The sequence below is a fragment of the Apostichopus japonicus genome, chromosome 16 (assembly GCF_037975245.1).
Source record: "Apostichopus japonicus isolate 1M-3 chromosome 16, ASM3797524v1, whole genome shotgun sequence".
NCBI lineage: Eukaryota > Metazoa > Echinodermata > Holothuroidea > Aspidochirotida > Stichopodidae > Apostichopus > Apostichopus japonicus.
The window spans coordinates 24,006,536-24,028,914 of NC_092576.1; the positions used below are offsets into that span (position 1 = coordinate 24,006,536).

At 36.6% G+C, this 22,379-nt stretch overlaps 1 protein-coding gene across 4 annotated transcripts in view; it reads left to right on the plus strand.

Annotated features, from left to right (window-relative positions):
• The first annotated feature begins 2,563 nt into the window (after nucleotides 1-2,563).
• LOC139983512 (uncharacterized) overlaps nucleotides 2,564-22,379 on the plus strand; it is a 30,890-nt gene continuing 11,074 nt past the window's right edge. The window contains exons 1-4 of one of the 4 annotated variants that reach the window (XM_071997102.1): nucleotides 2,564-2,722; nucleotides 18,921-19,020; nucleotides 20,330-20,559; nucleotides 21,351-21,455. In XM_071997102.1, the coding sequence (XP_071853203.1) occupies nucleotides 18,927-19,020; nucleotides 20,330-20,559; nucleotides 21,351-21,455 (429 nt within the window). In that variant the 5' untranslated portion in view covers nucleotides 2,564-2,722; nucleotides 18,921-18,926. Of the gene's footprint in view, nucleotides 2,723-16,552; nucleotides 17,892-18,920; nucleotides 19,021-20,322; nucleotides 20,560-21,350; nucleotides 21,456-22,379 lie in introns of those variants that run through there. The other 3 variants (XM_071997101.1, XM_071997099.1, XM_071997100.1) reach the window with 3 other exon arrangements.

Here is a 22,379-nt window from a genome sequence, read left to right on the forward strand (position 1 = left end):
AATTAACACAGACAAGTTTGTACATCAGACTTATTTCCATTGTGGTTCCTTTACATACAACACAATGAATAAATAAATAAAAAGAACACACTAAAAACCAAACACAAATTCTAAAATAGTCAAGAATATAAAAATGGCTCATAGGATAAATAATATCCTCCGACTCTTGTGTTATCATTAAGTCTTAAAAATGCTTTTTGACTCCCGTTTGTATGCATCAGGACTAGTGGTGCTCTGAGGCTCCGTAAGAGGAGAATTCCGTACTTGCAGTATAAATAAATTGTAATTATTAAACTACTCATCACTAGATCTGTAAAAAAATTATTACAACAATATGACAAAAACAAGACAAACTTAAGCCAGATAGATAACATGTCAGCCAACAGACAATCATTTGCTTTTATTATTATGTTGTTTCATTTTGCATACACTCAAATTATATTCAAAATATAGTAATTGAGGAAAATAATGAAGTTGCAGACATATTCATACAAACACATTAAGTCATAGGAATCTCTAAGCCATGTCAATACGCATTATAGATACCTTGTAGTATAATTAACACATGTTGAAAAGACGCAAGGTACACCGAACTGTTATTTCTTTTTTCAGAAAATTTCGTTATTTAACTAGTAAATGTATTGATTCTATATAAGATGACAATGGACGACAAACTCAAAGTCTGAGAGTGAATTGTATTGAATACTATTAACGAAATACAATTAGCCAATGTGCTTGAGAAGGGAAATGAAATAAACAAAAACATAATCCCCTACTACTCGAATCATTTTCTTGTGTTTTTAATTGCATTATGTTGCCGTTGAGTATCACCTAAGTATAAACAACTTCAAAGCAAAACCTCTAAGCAAACAAATATGGATGCAAACACAAACCAATCAAACGAAAGTGAATGTATTGAGTATTGTGCGTTGTTCTACCAGTGCACAGAAAATGCGCGAAAATTATACTACGAGTGTTTTCTTCTAGCCATTTGCATAATAATTGTGTTTTCTTTGCAATGAATCAAGTTCACCTGCATTGTTCTATTCTAACTTATTTAATTTTAACGTCGTATAATTTACCAATCAGTAGAAATTCAGCCGAAACGATATGTATACTATAATGACGTCACGAAGCCGTGTACATGATCATGTATGCAATTCAGTTATAAATAATACTTGAATCAAGTTAATAAGAATAGGATTCACATAAGGGAAAGTGTGTCACCCGTTTTCCTCACCCCCCCCCCCAAAAAAAAAAACGATAGCAATGTTGTTTTGTTTTAAATGAATGTATGTAGTCCGTTCATTATAAAATCATCAGACAAATTATAAAATAAAAATATGAGATCAGCGGTAGTACATACACACAAGGATCAGTGTAATTAAATATAATATAATATGAAATAAATATATATATATACTATTTAGTACTCGAAATGTGCGAGATCGCTCTTTAGACAAAATGCGGCACAGTAGTGTCAATTAAAAATGATAGTTGACAGCATCTATGTCAGTTGTTACAATTCCTGTCTCAGTGTAAAGTCAATATGAACTTTGATGACACCTACAATGTATGAGGAAAGTGGAATACTCACAACGGAACGGCGCCAATTTACATTAACATGGTGGATACCTTTTTTAGGGATTATTGTGATTTTAGGTAAATGTTAATGTTTCTATATATTTATGATATTGTAGATTGAGTAGAATTATCTTACCGTAAGTAGCCTGATGAGTTTTATTACTTGACCAGAGTTCCAAACAATGATTTGCCGTGAATGAAATACAATGCCTGGCATTATTGTTTTGATAAATTACTGCGCTAACACTTGCTCCCTCATTTTAGTACATAACCTTTCTATCAATACGATTTTGGGTAACCGTGTGGAGTATTTATATCCTACAACAAAAAACCCAGATTATTATCTCTATAGCTGAAAAGAAATTTATATAACACAAGTTGTGTCACAATTTGACCAATCAGATATAACCAGAATGACACACAATCGTTCTTTATAACTATTGCATACCGCCATTGATATTGAAACCAGTTTAACGTAACAACATAGTTTTTGTGTTATCCAGTAACCATTCGTAAGCAAAACTACACAATTAAATTTCCATAACCTTGCCATCACAATAAAGCCGATAACCATCTTTGAGTTTAGGCTTAGGTTCCTCTTGAACATGGTTAAGTGCTCGTTTACCCGTTTGTTAGGTTATTTATGAATTAGATAGTAGTGTGAAAGTATTAACGGAACAATCGTTTGGTGTTAATATTCTTCACGCACTAAATAAATGAACTCTAAACGTTACTAAGAGGAAAAAAAAAACAAAATGCCTACTCACGGCATAACACGAATAAAGCTTCTGAAGCCGGCTTGGTAGTTGGGTGCTTTTAGAGGAGATTAAAGGGAAGAAAAGTTAATGATTTCTCATAACCATTCATATGTTTATGATCTCTCGCTAGAAAAAGTAGTAAAAAATTTATCAAATACTGTAATATGATCACTTATTCTTTATATCCATATGACCTTGCTGCGAAAAGCAAACATGAACTTTGGAACTCATCAGGTTTGTAGACAATACTCAACCGAATACCGAACGGCGCCATTTTCTGTTAAGTTGGCAGATCTGTGCTTGACCTGTCATTCTATCCTTTCATTAATGATTTCATTTGGATATTTTTGGCGGATTTAATCCAGACTATACCTTAAACGGTAAGTAAATACGTTTGTTACTGTTCTGCTAACTTAGAATTCCTTGCAATGGAGGGATTGCTGTAAATTGTATCCACTGCGCTGATCGGTTATTGCTTACATATATAAGTACTGCAAAAACATTTACTGCTTAATTGTAATGCAGTATTCTTCATAATTTTACAAATCAGAAAGAACTAGGAAGCAAGGCATTCTTTACTCATCATTATTACATTCCGCTTACAACTGTATAATATCTTGCTCGTAGTTGTATTTCTCATTACAAGTGAAAGTAAGGCTTACACCAAGAACTATGCCCTGTCCTTACCATACAGTATCTGGACATCACACTCAAAGGTTAGGAATACAGTAGTCAATACACAACTTAAAAAATGAAATGAAATTGAGCAGTATAATATGGGCCTATTGAAGTAGTTATTTGAAAGCAAATTGATAATATATAGTGTTAGCTTCTGAGAAACATGTATGAATAACAAAGAGACAAAATGAAATTTTAACTGCGAAATAGAAATTAAAGAAACCGAATACAAAACCATGAGAACAAAGCACTTGATATGATGTATTGTACAAGAACCATTGACTAGCGTAACTAAGTGTTCAGGGAACTGACAAATAAATTAAAAGCATTACTTTGAAGAAAGAGATTTAAAATAAGAAACAATAATACAGAAGTGAATGTACTTGACCACTCTACTAAGAACAGAGAGGTTTTTAAAAATTATCATTAAATGAAATCGGAAAGTTTCATTTCGAATCAGATTTGTAAGAAGACAATGCAACCGGCGGTTAGATTTATATAAAGGCTCTTATTCATGTGACATGGTTAGGCCTCACGATACACTTTTTTGTATGATGACTGTAGCAAGACCCTACATGATAAATGTGCATGTGAATCCTACACCCGATATGGGTAGATATGAAATGAGTGGTGAAGTTACATCAACTGGTTATATGAACTTTTCAATTAAAATGTGTTGATAAAGTTAATAACGCGTAGAAAATACACCATTCAAAACCATGATAAGATAATGAGGACAATATAACAGTTGGCTACATGATTGAAGGGGTTGAAGAAGAAAACATTATAACATACTAGGAACAATAGGTGGAAGTATTCATCATTGTATGTTCGCTCGATAGACAAATTACTCTACGCCCATGTGCCAAGAAAGGTGTTAAAATACTCCCAACGTCAGTTTCTGTACAATACCTTTCAATGAAAAGCAAGATTATTCATATGTAATTTTCATACATACTTTTGGAGTAGATACTATCATCAAATATGGAAACACATATGTAGAAATATGACAAATGCTGCATACTTGTGTGCGTATAAAAAGACTAAGAGTTAGAAGGATAACTCAGTAAAGATATGTATCATTAAATATGTCAGTGACCTATAGATATACTTTGTAGTGTACTGGTATGCCAACAAAAGAGAAAACGAACTCTTGATATCAGTTAATCAATGAAAAAGCAAACATGAACTTTGGTACTACACTGTTAAAACACTGGGTAAAGTACCCTTTCAATTGTGTTGGTCAAATAGTGCCCAGTTTATATATAAAAATGATCGAATCGCAGATTAGTTTTTTTACCCATCGAGTTGGTAAACTCCGTGCTCATGTTTGTCCACATGTTGGTCTTTTCTGTCATCGTAATCGTATGTTGGGCGAAATTTTGGTTCTTTATACCATACGCTGGGCAAGCATTCGGCTTTACCTTGGCGACGTTTACCAACGTTGGGCAACTTTGAATGCAAAGTGTGCTTGAGCGCGCGTGCACGACGAAGGGTTACATATTCCGTCGTGTTGACAGCCTCAAAAGTCGAAATGGAAGATCTACTCAAGAGCTGGGGGTTGTTTGTTCCCGACATAATTCAGTCTATGAAAGGTAATCATTTCAGTGAAGAGATTGAAGTAATCGGAATAAACTGGGACGATTCTTTCACACAATTTTCATCAACATTTTGTACTCCTATGCTAGGCCTAGTAGTAATACTAACGTTCGCGTATAGAGCATATACAGTAGTGTAGCCTATCACAGTGACAAAAGGATACCTGTATACCGACGTACGTCCTATATGCCTAGCCTAGATTACTTAAGCGAGTCCTACTCCTAGGCTAGTTAAGGTTAAGTGTGGAGTTCGAACTTCCAATAACCTTTTCTATCCTTATAATAAGCCTATGGTGATCCGTGGTTGAAATCTTGGGCTTATGTTTACAATGTGTATCGTTTTTATTATGCTACAGTGGCAAGCTACAGTAGCTTCAGCATATTACGGTAATTTCTTAGTGTTTAATGTAGATAATATAGAAACTGTAGGTCAAAGGACAATAAATTAAGTCAGCAGAGGTCAAACAATGACCTTCAACCATATTACTTCAGGAACAACCAGGTTGATGATGTTAAGTATGTTCTGTATATTTCCCATATTGAATACAGGATCACTATCTTTCTTTGAATGGGAAGGGGGGGGGGGTCTCCCAGCTACTTACCTACCCTATTGTTTCTAACCTGATGACTATTGAATTTGGTATTTACTTCCCGATAGACTATTATATTACAACAACCATTGATTTTGAGGTTTTTATGCTTTGCTAAATTTGGCATTTTGGTTTTCACTTGCAGAGGAGAAGGAAAACCTGTCATTGCTCATGTTACCAGGAGCAAGGCCAAAACTGGAGGACGATCAGCGGCAACAGATCATGCTTCATCATTTATTGAATTAAAAAGGGTATGTCTAAATGCATTATTCATATCAGCTGCTGACTTTGCTTGTAATCAGCTAGGGTTTGAATCTCGTAATCCAAGAATCAGTGGTTCAAATCCCGGCTACATTGTGTCCTTAGGCAAGGCACTCTATCTTGATGGCCTCACTCCACTCAGGTGAAAATGTAAACTTGTGAGGAACCTGAGCAAACCCCTGTGTGATTTACAAAGACTGCAGCAACTAACTCTCCAGGATTGTTGGAGAATTGTGACTGGCTCCACTGATCTGTAAAACCCTTTAAGCTGTATTTTCATCATTATTGTTATTGTTGCTGTTCTTCTTTTTTTGTTCTTGTTCTTGTTCTTCTTGTCGTTGTCGTTGGTGGTAGTAGTAGTATTAGTATCAGTGGTATCAGTAGTATTAGGTGTAGTATTGCTATTGTTGGACATTGGATTGTGCAAAATCCCTGAGTTCAAAACTAGCATGTACCCATTGTGATCTACATTTATATTTCGAATTGGGAAGGAGGTGCCAACTAATGCCCTACGACGATCTCCTTGTTCACTTGGATGATCTTAAGTCAGTCAAGTCTCTCCAAACTAATTCTACATATGAATCAGTAGTGTGCTGGTATCATCCTACTGGTTAGACATATCAAAAGGGAGCGTTTCCATTTTTAATTTATACTACAAGTTCAATAACATATTTGTGATATGCATAAAGTAAATGGTTTTGGCTGTTATATAGAACACACCAAAAATAAATAAATTTGAACATGGAATAATAAGGCTACTTTTCATTGCTTCTATTTGTTTCACAGGAGCACACCCATTTGCCTTCATACTTACAAGGAATAAGCAGTGAATGAAGATCTCAGCCTTTTATCCTTGGGTTTTACTCAGACTTCAAACTGACACCATCACAAGTGTTTGTTATCTTGGAGAGGCACGCAGCGAGCGTGCAGACACTCTCTGGAGGAGTCGACATCTGCTATAAAGCACACTACATATTCAACTTGCAGTACCAGCACCACTGCCGAAATGTTTGGGATTTCATTGAAAGTTGCATATATAAACATTCAGGAATGAAGAATCTTTCCTCCTCCATCCGGTCTTTCAGAGCTTTTATGAAGAATGCTGCCAGTCCTTAAACAGTTAATTATCACCTGGCTCGGAGCCTTTTTTCCTCGAGGTATCATAATGGGATACATATCCAAAGCCCTAATACCGCTGTTTCAAACTTCGACACAAATTACAAGGTGTCTACAAATTCATTTTTGAAGCATTCATTTATCATGGAATTGGGTAGAAAAAGTGGATGATACGAGTATATGTAGGTTACATTTGTGTAATGAACGTGCTGAAATGGGCAGTTGCACTGATTTTACGGCTAATTAAGGAACTATTTAGCTACTTTAGCACTTAAGTTAAGATATTTCGCAGAACTAGTCCATCGGAATTATTATGTACATCTGAACATCTAGATTTGAACTTACTCTGTAATTGTATTCACTTAAATCAAAATGACAACATTATTAGGGCACCCATGAAAGGCAGAGCTTCATGCACAATGCGACTGCAAATGTTTTTTTGAAACTTACTCTTGATTTGCACCACCAATTAAAATTCTTCCAGCAACTACTGTGTGATGAGCTAGTGTACAATGAAATGACATACTTGTGCTCTTTCTATCCACTATTTTTACATTTTTACATATGTAGAATAGACCCTTCCCCCTCCCCCATCTCAATGTAATGAACTTGCAAACATTCCCTTAGCCTGTGTTACCTTGTATATTTGGAAACTGAAAGAAAACTGAACAGTGTGTCTTACGTGACTAATTTGCATTAGAATATCAGTATAAAATGCATATCAATTAAATTTTACCTTGAAGTTATTCCTCAATGTGTCTTTTTCAGATATAATAGGCACCTTAGCAGATTTCTCTCAATGCTTCACAGGATTTATTGATTTCCTCCAAAAATTTTAAATTCTTCATTTCTCTGCCTGACGTACGTGACAAATGTTGAGGGCGATATAATTCGCAATGGGAAAGCATTAATGTTTCGCAGTGGTGACAGAATTTATTTTGGGTTTTCAAAGTTCAGAAACTATAGGCTTCTGACTTAACTACAGACTTGTACTGAACATGATATTGAAAACAAGTGTAAAATTTCGCTCTGATTTGTGTCTTACGTCACATGGTATGGCCCTAAAGAATGTTATCAGTTTTTAAATCATATGAACATTGTATAGCTTGCTTCACAGCACAGAAATTAGCATAGCAATATATCAAAATTTGCGGATCTTTGTTTTAATTATCATGAAGAACATTTTCAAAGACATTTTTTGGCCAGCCCTCATATCTCCTTTAATACCATTATTCATTTGAACAAAAGTTTGAAAGTGTTCCTTTCATGTTCATCTAAAAAAGAGACTTTTTCCTATTCAACAATTTAAAGATGGCTAGTTATGTAGTAATCATTTTGTGGAAAATGTTTTGCGAATATCATTAGATTGTGGAAGACAATTGTTCAAGTGCAAAAGCAACTGCTCTAAATTTTGTTAATTCAACTTTGTACATGGTTCCACATAATTATTAATTAATTAATTAATGATGAGTTTAAAAGACTGCAAAGGTAAAAAGTGATTAGCTATGGTCAGCAAACATAGGTCCTAACATAGATCTAGAGAGGGAGTGAGTCTGACCACAGCAAATTTCCATTTCCAAAACAAGAACAGACAGCAAGGGCAGTACTGGGCTGAAGGCAGTAAGCATTTAGGTACAAGAACATTGCTGACAACCTGTTTGCTTCCTGTTTCACTATAGTATGGAGCTTTACACCCCTTGATTGCAGCCCATTTTGATCCACCCTTGCATTGGTTAAATATTAATTTTAACCAGTACACTTCCATACATGGGTACTCCAGAAATGGAGGGTGTATATGTGCTTTTGATCCACATTACTGAAACTTTTGGGGTTAAACTTAAGGTAAAAGGTTAAAATATTAATGCAAAGTTGGTGTATGATGTACAAGGGGGATTTTAGTTCTCATGGCAAGGAATCACAAAGCCATTGGCATTTTTTCCATAAAATTTATCCTGTGGGATTCTTAAGAAAATTGAGACCACAAATGTTAATGTCACTTTAGGGAAGGTTGTTTTCAGATCAAAATGAGTTTCCAAGGAATGTGCGTGAACCCTACATAAATGAAACATATGGCTTTATTAATTAATTTATTTCAGTTCATACCCTTGTTTCAAGAATACCTGAATTTAAGACTTCTTATATCAAATTATACTGTTCAGTCAACAATAAGTTTCTTCAACCATTATAGTTATATGTCTTGTTCAAGTTCAGTTCATTCAACAATAAGTTTATTCACCCATGATAGTTATATATGTCTTCTTCAAGGTCAGTGAATAAATGTGTTCCAAGTATTACAAAATACAGTATCTTTCTTTATTTCAAAGGATGTGATGTCTTAGATTTTTTAGAATTCCAACAGTTCTTTTCCATTATTGCCCAACACGATCTAAGAAACCCCCAACAGTTGGAAGTGGTTCAGGATTAACCCAACATTTGGTTGTTGCAAATGCCCAACAAAATCCATGAATTTTCCAACAATTCGGACAAATTTAGTATACACCCAACAGGTGGCTAAATGAACTGCTCAACAGATGGATACATTACTGATGACTTCACCCATACGTTGGTTAAATGATTTGCCCGACAAAATGAATGACCCACCCAACAGTTGGGGAAATGGCTAACCTGAACAGTTGGGTAATTCCCCTCCCAACTGTTGAGAATTTATTATACCTATTTGGGTTTGCCCAACTTTTGAGGTTGCTGAAAACATGCCCAACGTTGGTTAAAAAGTTGGGTAAATTTTGCCCATTATGTTTAACAGTGTACCCATAGTGTATGCATATTGTGGATTGCTCACAACCGTATGACGCCATTTGATGCTCACATGACTTACATCAACCATAACTAATCCTAGCTAAAACATCAACCCTATCCAAATCAAATTCGGAGATATTTTGGTCTTTTTAAACGGTTAAATGTTTATCGGTAATAAACATTCCATCCTTGATCAGACAATAGCGATAATACGGTAATTTATGAATTGAACATTAATCATGTCATACAATAATGTATATGTATTAATAGATTTGACCAGGAACCAGTTAAGAGATAGGGATAATTTTTATGAAGAGACGGAACGATTGTTTGGTTCTATTTTACTTTTTCCTTTCGCTGCGACCACAACTACGATATTCATATATTGATCGCAAAATACTATGAGCTGCAAAGCTCTGTTATGACAGTACAGACATTTTAATCCCGAGGACTTTGGCTGGAATAAGAATTTAGCAAAGAAATATCAAATTTATTATTTTTACTTTATTTTATGCTTAAAAAATGTTTAAAAGAAATACAAATATGACAATCGTGTTTAGCTTGTGGACTAGACACGAAGTGTATCTTAACACGCCGGCTAGTGACACACATGAAGGTTTAAAAAGAATACCATCCATACATATGGTACTCGTGTAAACACTGCGCGGCTTGTTGCATATTCAATTTTATCATGAAAAGTAAAAGTAGCAAGAGAAACGACGTTTTTTGTTTATAAATTTCAAGCTAAGATATGTCATAATTTGGTTCCCGGACAACTCCCCCCTGGACGATTTCCCCCCGGACGATTACCCCCTGGACGATTTCCCCTCAGACAATTCCCATCCGGACAATTCCCAACCCTGACAATTGCCCCCCGGACAATTCCCACCCGGACAATTGCCAACCCTGACAATTACCCCCCGGACAATTCCCACTCCGGACAATTCCCACCCATGACAATTTCCCCCCGGACAATACCCCTCCTCGGAAATTTCGACGATTGATTGACAGCCGATGTAGGCGGGGTTAAGGCTATTATTCCACCAAAAATGGAGGTGTGCAACAGAAGATTTCAGTTTGGGTTCCGATGACAATCATAACCTATGCATTCATGCAGGCGGAAAGTTTGTGTATGTGTGTGTGTGTGGGGGGGGGGGGTGACGCCTCGCTTGTAAACACGATATCTCAAGAAGGGAAGCTTGGACCAATCTAATATTGGTGTATATGAGTAACACATTGGGTTAGAACCCAATTGTTTTGTGGGTAGGTCAAAGATCATTTTGAGTCACCAGGGGCCAAACAGTAAAAACCTTGTAAACACGATATCTCAAGGATATAAGCATTGACCAATCTCATATATCGTGAGTAGGAGGACCACATTTAGGAGCAAAAGCCTCTAGTTTATTGTGGAGGTCAAAAGTCATTTGGGGTCACCAGGGGTCAAATGATGTAAACCTTGTAAACACGATATCTCAAGAAGGGAAGCTTGGATCAGTCTCGTATTTCGTGTTGAAAGAGTACTACATTGAGTTCAAGATCCCTATTGTTTTTGGTAGAGGTCCAAGTCTATTTGGGGTCACTACAGTCAAATTGTGAAAACCTTGTAAACACGATAACTCAAGAAGGGAATGTTGGTCGAATCTTATATTTAGTATGTAGTTGTTACATGTTCAGTACAAGATTTTATTGAGGTCAAAGGTCATTTTGAGTGGCCAGACGCCAAATTGTGGAAACCTTGTTTTATAAGCTACCGTATCTCCGACCGACCAGCCTATCAGATATCATTTGCGTTACGCCTCATACGAATAGGGGGATTAGCAATTGGAAATGAACTTATGGGCATCCGTAGAATCTAAAACTCAAAACTGTAAACTCAAACATCTTTGCATTAGGTTCAACCTGCCGCTCGGAAGCCTTACTTTGAGTGCAAAGGGTGTACGTTCTCTTTGTATACATCGGTTCTATTGGACGTTTTCCGTTGTATTTATTTCAGATTGGATGTAGTTTCGCTGTGACCAGGCAGCGTTTATGAAACTTAGCAGTTCGTCTAGTTAGAATTTTTTACTATGACCAATGCGAAATAATTGTGTAAAACGGTCTTAGTTTGGCAGTGAGTTCACGAGCTTTTGTCTGGATCGGCTGTTGATCTCAATATGTGTAGTCTCTTCCACCAGTTTCAGCATAGCTAGGCCTTAAAAGTACCGTTCGGCTTTCGTCACGTTTATGATTATGCAGTGGCGAGAGCCCCCATGAATGCTTGTCGCCCCCAGTCGCCCTCCCACTGGGATTTTGGGTGTCTAAAAAAAAATTACATGTGCGAAAAATATATCATTGGTCTGAATGGTCTCGGATCTCCATGATGACCACTCATGAACGACCCTTCGACCGCGGACCGGCAGTAGGCTATAGTTGCTGAAGAACCTGACGTGACATAGCGCATAGGCCGAGAAGACATCTACAGTAGTCGCACTGTACTGAAAACGCATGTTAACGACCGTGGAATTATATAATTCCTGCTCTACAAGACTGCCACACACATAATGTTTATTACTGAATTCGTGTGTTCGACCGTTCGGGCAAACTTTGCTTTTGTTTGTTTCTTTTTTTAAATGGACGGTGACGTCACAATGGTACACGCTGAACATGGATGAGTTGTTGACAAGTTCACTGCAGCACATAACAACAGGAGGATCAAACTTGTCTAGGCATACTCACATTGACTTGATGAATTTTCTTAACTAATTATCAGCCTTACATATCCTATCCTTTCTCGTGGTTGGTCGGTTAGTTGGGTTTAACAACACAGCAACACTATCATGTTATGTAGTGTCTCCTCAGAAAAAAACAGGGTCGATGCGCACTGGTTTACAAGAATTTCCCAAATTGGTTAACATTAACCATAATCCCTAACATATACAAACAGCCAATCAGGATCTTGTAACCAGTGCGCTGATCAAACAAGCTAGTGAGCAATACTATACCCTTATAGAAAGATGGTTTCCAAGTACTTGAATGCCAAAGAAGATGTTAAAAGGTAAAAACTGCTGACATCATACAGGTTTCTCACATCATTGCTCGCGTCATTGCTTCGATACTCTGTTACATTTTCAGTCGTGTGGTCACTTCTGTGACGTACCCTGATGCTTTTAAAACCGCTAAAAAAAAAAATTCAAGAAAGGAGACAATACTATCGCTGAGAACTACCGACCAATCAGTCTATCACCCTAATAATATTTCAGACGCAATCTTTGATGTCAGTTTGACATATAATTTGGTCATTTCAGTATGTTACTTGGCTGAAAGCCCAGTCAATCTTTCCTTAATTTCCACGCGCAATTTGCAGATTTGTCGAAAAATGTCAATGCCGGTGTCAAACTTACAAAAGATATGTCATGATATTTCAAAGTAACTTACCAGACTGTTTTTTTTTCTATTTCACTAAACTATTTGATGACCATATCAAGACATGGAATATTAAAATAAAGCATGTTGAGAAAACTTTAGAACAGCTTACAAGGCCTGGGAAGTGTCATTTCCAACGATCTAGGAGGCCTTTTTAGCTAAAAGAATTTCGGTGGCGCTCCGCTTAGAAAGACACAAGACGCCCTCCCAGAAAAAGGTCAAGCCCCCCAGCGCCCCACCCCCACTGAAAAATCCTGGCTAGGCCTGTGAGCAATTTTATGTTGTCTAGGCCAGCAACGGTTGGGTAGAATAGGGTTCGTTTAACACAACAACGTGAAGGATACCAGTCAGATTTTTGGAAGATAGATGCTCTTACAACCTCAGATTTTCATTGCGTGAAAGATCGCTTTGACTTAGGCAGTGCAATGGAGTAATAGCGATTACTTTTCGCGCATCAATCTGCAGCTAAAGACAAGATAAATAATGGGAAAATGTACGAAGTCGTTCTAATTGAGCAGCGGTTCAAAGTAGTAGTGAGGTACTGTATATGCTTAGGACTCCCCCATGATGGTTCGGGCCATTTCTATTGTAACAGCTAGTTCGGGTTATACTAACAACCAGAAGTCTAGTGCACTGAAGGCATCGAAACCTCAATGCATTTTGGGTTCTGGTTTCATATTGTTGTATCCCCACTGAATATTATATCCAATTAACATAAATTCAAAATGGACGCCAACGATAATTTTGAGGCTCTGTGACAACTCTTTAACGATTGGTTTTTATACCCTCAACATATATTTTGGAAGGATCGAAACATGACCCCAAACAATCAAACTAGCTTATTGAAAATACACATTGACGTACCTATAACGTAATAACCTAGATAGGACTCCATGTGACGTCATCAGAACTATAAATGGAGGCGGACTGAACGAAATTAGGCTGCTTTAAGCAGAGACGATATTATTTTATATTTAGTGTGGTCAATGGTTAAATCCATATTTGGAAAAATATCGCGCTACGCGTGATTATTGACTGTCATTACCGCTTTAATATACTGTAGGTAGTTCTTTATGCAGCTTCAGTGATTTACTTTGAGAACGCGAAGTAATAGTTAAACTTCAATTCTTTGCAGTAGCGTATTGAGCATTATTAGCGGTCGGGGGAGGGAGGGGCAAATTTCGCTTTTGGCGCCCCCCTGTCAAAGTTTATAGCATACAGTTTATATGGGCCCAAACCACATTTGGGGGCCCCTATACCCTTGCGCTAAAATAACATGTAAAACAGATATCACAAAGATGATAAACAGAATAAACTACATGATACTATTGAATAAAAAAAAAAGCCTACAGTAAGTAGTAAGTAGTAGCTTGAAGCTACCAGTTCTCTGAAGATCGCTATAACGCGTGAAACTCCGAGTAACAACTACTAGTGTTCCACTAGTCTCATCTAGTATCAACACATGTATATATATATATATATATACATATGTATGTATATATATGTATGTATATATATATATATATATATATATATATATATATATATATATATATATATGACCACAGTGATTCTACTGGTGTGTAATTAAAGCCGTAAATAAGAAATGCATGTGTAGCAAGTGGTGTGACAGTTATTCAACGCCAATTTATACGCTGTGGTCGAGTGGTGCGGACTTCGGGTCATGACACGAAGATCCGGGGTTCGATTCCTACCTTCGCCTGATGAGTCCCAAAAGGACGAAACCGGTCGTTAAGTGGAATTTTTCTGGTGTGTTATTCTTCATTGATTTATTTATATATATATATATATATATATATATATATATATATATATATATATATATATATATATATATCCACAAGAGAAAAAGGGGAAAATGATACTTTCATTTCCAACTGTATTACTTAGAACGTTAAATCAGTTACAAAATATTTCGAGCGTTAACACGGCTCTTCTTCAGTTGCAGTAATGAAATGGAAGAAACTAGACCTTATTGGGATTTAACTTAGTATGTATACTCATAAAAGAGAGATCTCCGTTGAGCCCATTGTTGTGTGTGTTGAGGCGTAAGATGGTTTTTAGTTCCCGGTTGCTTCTTTCATGAGCAGTTTTGAAGAAGCCGTAGAGAATGACAAATTTGAGGTCAGATAAGCTGTGATTGGGGAGATTAAAGTGTTCTGCAACAGGGAAGCCGGGGTTATTTTTGCGGACACTTAGTTTGTGGTTATTAAACCGAAGCCTGAACTTAGTGCTGGTTTCGCCATATAGGTGACCTGGGGGCACTTGCAACAATAGAGGAGGTAGATGACATTGGCTGAGTCGCAACCAAATCTACCAGGTCTCAGAGTGGTGCCTGAGGCCCGGTGGAGGAAAGCGGGGGAGGGGTCGAGTGTGTGCACACCAAGCATCTCGGTTTGTTACAGGTGACGTTTCCACTATCAGGCTCATTGCTGGGTGGGGCGAGATTAGTGTCGAACCAGCACTGGTCGAATGTTACGTGGTTGTCTATAGGCTATTACAGGGGGAGTTTTGAAAAGTTCAGCTATTGTGGGGTCGGAACCTAGAGTGCCCCAAGCTTGTTTGATTTCATTGAAAAGGGGGCGAAGGGAGGGGTGGTAAGTGACAACGAGGGGTAGTCTATCAGAATCAGATTTGTTACGATAGGTTAGGAGACTAGATAATTGTAGAGACAGAACCCGTTTGAGGTGGAAGTTAAGTAGTCGGTACTGGTATCCCTTTTTGAGGAAGAAATCAAGCAGTTCAATGGCCTTATTAAGAAAAGTTTGGTCACGTGAGCAGATACGCCGGTACCTGAGTAACTGGCTGTAGACAATGGAATTTTTGGTGTGGCGGGGATGAAAACTATCAAAGTGGAGATAAGAGTGCCTATCAGTTGGTTTGGCATTCACCGATGTCTCTATTTTGTGATCTTCGATCATGACGAATACATCGAGGAAGGGGATTTGCTTTGTGGACCGTTCGGTGGTAAACCTTATGGAATCGTGAAAATCATTGGCAAACGTGAAAAGTTGTCCAGTTCTTGTTCGCCCTTATCCCATAACATAAACATATCATCAATATAACGTACATAGATACATGGTTTGTAAGAGGATGAAGAAAGTAATTCTTGTTCCAGGTAATGCATAAAAATATTAGCATACGAGGGGGCCATTCGGTCGCCCATGGCTGTGCCTTTGGTTTGCAGATAATGACGACCATTGAAGGTAAAATGATTATGCTCAAGTATAAACTTAATGAGCTGCGATATCTCACAATGTTGGGTGATATCATTAGACGCCATCATCTTATTACAAGCCAGGACACCTTCGTTATGGGGGATATTGGTGTACAGGGCAGAAACATCCATAGTTACCAGAATGGCGCCTTCAGTGAGGGGCGGGACTTCCTTAAGTATGTTAAGAAAGTGGGTGCTATCTTGATAATAGCTGGGTATGTTGGGGAGACATAATAGGCCTACCGGGGGCGAACATATGTTGTTTACGAGCGATTTCGAACACCTCGTGGTCTGACAGTTTATCAGCATTCTTATGTTTATATATATATATATATATATATATATATATATATATATATATATATATATATATATATATATATATATATATATATATATATATATATGTTCAGTTGAGCCAGACAGGGCATGAAAGTTCAACATATTTTCAGGTCTCAGCAGGCAAGGCCCGATAATTGTTCATATCCACAGCATTAGGTCTATGCAAAGTATCATTAATCGGAACAGCAGATGCAACTTGTTCTTTGCCAGTTTGAAGGTGTTGCTGATAAAATTTCTAACTTTTGGACCTACTGCACTGGAATTATAGCGAATCAGATTCTGATGTCGATAACGAAATGTTTCGGCTAGGTTTCCCCGATTCTTTGTTTTCCAAGCAAGATCTTTAAAATAGCTATGGTTTTTAACTCCAAATCATATGCAATTAACCATAGGACCAAACGGTTCCATTTGTTTACTGTAGTGTGTTAAATAGTTCATTGTTGTTGCTAAACTACCTTCTGAAAAAATCAACACATATTAGTTTAGGAAATCGTCAACAACACCATGCTAATATACTACCATCTGACCACTATGCTTTGGAGAAAACAAAATACTTAACATGCCATTTAACTGAACAACCAACTCCCAAACATTGTCGCCAGTAACCACATTTCTACCAAACATCAGTGAGGCTAACCTACAGAATCACCCCATCTATGATGCATTTTGGTTAAAGACAACTTTTCCTGGTGAACACAGTACATAAGATGGTTTGGATGATTTATCAGCTCATACATACGTGACATTTTGAAGTGCTTCGTTAATTTCTGAGATATATAAATACTTTCTTTCTACTAGGGAAGCAATACATTTAGTCCAAACAAGAGGGCAGACTCATTCTCGCAAATCATCTATTGGATCATATGGGAGTCCATTGGTAACATGAAAGCATGACAACTTGTTTAATGAGGAATGGTGTTTGACACAGATTTGGTTGTTGTTACACAATACGCAACTGATGTTCATAGCCATGAATAGATTTTTCTCTGAAGTGACTTGCTAAATGTGTCGCTTCATACTATTGTAGGTGCACATCCTCCGACAAATCCTGTTGCTGTACTGTTTTCCGTGTACTTTCAGGCTTTAGCCCTTTGTCTCTAAAACTTGAAAATTAGTGACCAACTGTTTTACAACATGTGTTCAGCCAAATTTCTTCAAAAGACTTATGCTACATACCCATTCCAATTGTATTGAACTCAGCCTGCTTCTATGCTTTGCTGGTTACCAATTTTATAGTACATCCCATTAAGCGTTTGTTTTTCCCTTGTAGTTTCCTGTAATGATTGCATAAATCAAATCATCAATGAATAATTGAATTGTTAATGTTTGCGGTGTTTCAAAAATCTTGTTTACATTAATGAAATGATCCATCATAAAAATGTTGACAATGCATGTGTGTTTAACACTTCATTCAAACATCTGTATGCCTGAGAAGGGTCTTCAGACTCTCCAGAATAGAAACATACATGTATGTAACTACTTTATTAGTGCTATAAGCGTTGATATGACCGATGATGTATTCTACTGGGGCTACATAGGCGGTGTTGTTCAACACAAATTCTTTCTGGTGAGCCTCGCTGTTGAAGTATTTGTTAAAGTATTTGTGCACTTACTGTTGTCCTTGGCAAGCTGTGTTTTTTTCTATAAGTGTCAAGGTGAACAAGCCGACAGCATCCTGCATTATGTTCCTGTATATTTTAGTTGTTTTTCATCATCTCTGTTAGAACCTATTTTTATTCCCGGATCATTCAGTATTTGTCAATTTTCTACATTTGCAAGAGATGGTTTACAATAGTAGTCTTGCAACCAGGTTTCTTCGATGATATTAGAAGCAGCATCGATCTGAAACCCATATAGGAATTCACCTTTATGTACACATTCTCACAAACATGAATCCCACAGCTACCATTAAAATTTGACTCGTGTCCATGAACTAAACGTAAGTGCTGAATTAATCTTCTAAATGCCACTGCCCGTTACATATGACATTGCAAACACCTGTTTTGCATCCATAGTTTAGTCATGAGCCTAATTTTTCTTAAAATCAGAATTTGGTTATATTCAGTTGAGGCATAGACTACCTATACTTTAGCCTAGGCGTAGGTAGGCCATTAGCCTATTCAGAGTGCAAACGTTGATAGCCTGAATTACTGGCTATAGCCTAAGCTACAACTAAAATATTAACGAAGTGTGTACTGCTAAGGTCCGCGTGACGTTATAAGTATCTTATATACGATAAATCAAGACTAGTTATAATAAAACTGTAAGCACGTAAAACCAAACGAGTTCTACACATTGATACACTTTGAAATGATATATTGTCTTAATGTGAGGTCAGTGGGGAGGGAGTGAAGTGACATGGCAACCATGGAAAACTCTTAAGTCTATTATATTCTGAATATAACGTATACCGTGATTCCATTGACCTACATATATTTAGTAGAGACAGAGATCACATTTAGTAAATTCTTTAACATGACAGTAACACTAATGAACATGGACAGTCGAAACTTAATTGATTATTTAGTTGCTTGAGCTATTGCAATAAATAACGTAACAAACAAGATCGTCAAATGCAACATTTTCCTCTTTCAAGGTCAAGATGAACAAATCTATAGCAATAACATTGGTAGCATTGGTCTCCGTCTCTGGGTTCGTCTTATGGCAACATTCAACGGTAATTATCCAATCAATAGGTGAGTTCAGTCCTTCTTATGATGAAACATGTACATTCTTTTAAATATATCATGTTTAACCATTACATATGTCATTTGTAACTGTTAATAGTCTTACTTCAGCTTAGAATGTTAAGGACGTGTAAGTGATGAATATCGAGTTGAATAAACTGCATACGATCTCAGAAAATATCGCGATGTTGGTACGTAGTTGAACCATAACATATTCAATATAGCAGTGAACGTAAAAACTTTAAGGTAAACAATAAATGTGTTATCAAACAGTAGACGGTTGAATACCTGTCTCTCGGCACATTACTGACTAACATTACTGAAGATGTCGTAGATTCCCCAGGAATACAATTTAAAAATCTGGGTAGGGAAGGGGGTTTGTTTTGGTGGAAACGCCAAAAATAGAAACCAAGAACAAATAATCTATATTAGGTAATCGTCTAAGCATATTCGTAACTGAGCCTAGGACTGTTTCTTTCACGGAATTTATTGTTTAATGTTTTTAATACTGCCTCAGATTGATCGAATTTGTGAATAAATTTAGTTATCGAAATATATAGGAACCCTGTTGTAGGAATAAAGTATATGCGTTGGAAGAATTTAGCTACCCTAGGCATTTGCAATAATCCATACCTTGCAACCTAACCAGTCTTGCTATATATTATTTTTCTGCTCATGTGAGGATATGAAAATATTCACTTAAATTTGGTCTTATTTAAAGAAAAGTATTCATGGCTTCAACCGATAATTTGATCTCATTTGTTTCTCGAATATCTCCTCCTTGCACCTTTCTCCTAAAAGTCTCAATTTAATAAATGTTATATCCAGTTAGCTCTATACTGCCAAGTCGTACGTATTTGCTAATTGATTGTTGACAACGAACATGGTGTAATGATATGCATTTGCATTGAATAACAGTGTATTGCCGTTTTAATAATAAACCGATTCTTAACGTATACATTGACATATCGTAAATTCATATTATCATCACTTCCACGCGGACATAACAAATCGTTTGAACATTGAACATTATTATTGCTTTTTCAGTTACCTTAGCAACTATCGATATGACAAAAGTAGTTATTAATGTTCCAGAGGCAGCAAACCTAAACAGCTATTTTAGCTTTAAACGCAAAGACAAATATATAATAAATTTGACCAACGTACGTATTATCAAAATACATAATTACAACGGTAAAAGCCAAAACAGTATGAGGATAGCTATTACTTTGTTCATGAATGAAGAATGTGAATTTTTAATATAATAGAACTACCTGGATTTTTTTTATTTCCTTTTTATGTTTAATTGTTGTTCGAGGCGGAAACAATTCTAGGTTCGTGCCATCTCCAATAAGATACTCAGATATCGATGTAGATGTGTCAGTACCTTCGATAGATGAACTGTACGACAGATTGGTCCTCATCACAGCCTTCTCTGACAATCACTACAACGAGGCGATGGGTTACATCGGGACAGCTCAGAAATATATGCCTGGAAAGAGAATCGTCGTTTATGACCTAGGATTGTCAACAAAGAAGCAACACGAGGTATTAATACATTGTAATGCTTCGTTGAAAAATTTGAAATAATATGATATAACAACACACAACATGGGTTATTTAATTGTGAATTATTCCTAAATCATGGCAAACTTGCAGAGTTATGATAATTGGCGTGTACAGCAATGGACATTGCTACATGGAATCCATGATTATTCCTACTTGTGGTGGCTTACTATAATGCAGCAAACCAAGACATCTGAATAATGCATCATAACACCACACATTTTGATGTAATACGCAATAAGACATACATACACAAAGGCAATTAGGATACAATTCTGCTACGAAAACACTTTTTGTACGACACTTTAGCTTTTACCAGTACCGTTTCATGTACACATTTTTAACCTTTGCACTCACTTAAAACTAAACTATAAAACAGAAGTCAATCAATCATGTCAGTCTTTCTTGTTTAGTACATAACATTGACTAACTGCTTCTTTTAATTTAAGAGAGCTGACCGATTTTAGTAAAGTCTGATCTGGCTGTTGTCACCAGTGACAGCTAATTATTATGGTAAAATTTCTTTAATTATGTAGAGGTCTTAGAATTGAGTTCTGTAACACGATTACGTTGGATGTTCGTTGAAGATTGAAATGACAGAAGAAAAGTTAACTAATGAGATAATCAACAGACACATCCCCAAAGTTATGGTTACACTTTAATGCATCTTTAACCCGTCCCCCCCCCCCATCACCACCCCAAGAAAAAATATACCGCTGCAATAACTGCACTTTGATGTATATATGTTCTTACTTCGCTTTTGCTTAATACAGGTGAAAAGGCTCTGCAATGTCGAACTACGGATGTTTAACTTCAATGATTATCCAAAACATGTCAGCGATTTGCTTACTTACGCATGGAAGGCAATAATAATCAACGTGAGTTGTCATTAGAATATCCTTTTCATCGTTTTGGCTGTTTTCAACCCGTTCACTAAGTTGTAACTGTCAAATATTATAAAATATACTTAACAGTCGACATGTTTCTCTTTTTAGGGATGTAACAAATTCAGCGTAACAAAGTAAAATCTTTTGGACAAAACATATGCATTTCAATTTTCATTTCGTAATAACAATGTTCGTAACATCATAAAGAGTAAACATTCCGTAGCAACGGATATAATCATTTACAGATCTATTCGTTACTACTGTATTTGTACCAGAATGTGTACTTTTAGGTATATTTCTTTACAAGGTAGTTACAAGCAATACTCATTGACCCACTTTGAAAATACGTTATTGGCAGTCTACAAATATCTTTCGATACAATGTAAGTAAAATGCTTGTTGGTTATGGCTTACGCAGTTTCGTGTGACAAATTGAAACACTTCTCTCGGCACTGTAAGCCCAAACTAGACTGCCTTGTACCAGAAAAAGATCCTGACCAACGCTAAGGGCTTCCGGCTGTGACACTAGATCTAAGTTTCAACTCAAGTGAGAACATATTCAGCTTCCAACGGGACCCGTGCCCCTCAACTTGCCCTCTTCCCTAAATAACTTGGCTTTGGACTGATTGTAGGTCGAAACCAGTAACGAAGGTCGCCATTCACTTCTAGGCTTTTGACTTTATCGAGCAATGCTTTTTTTTTTGGTGATAGTCTTTACATTAGTCTAGAGATATAATGCTAAGCAGCTCAACAAGTATATTGTCCGATCATAGTCATTCATAAAAAGATGAATTTCAAGGGTCCACATGAAATACGAAGCATTAGCATAAGTGAATACAATATAATGAAAACAGGTTTCGACGTTGACGTTACTCTTTTTGGCAAACATGAAATATTTTGCTACTACCAATTGGTT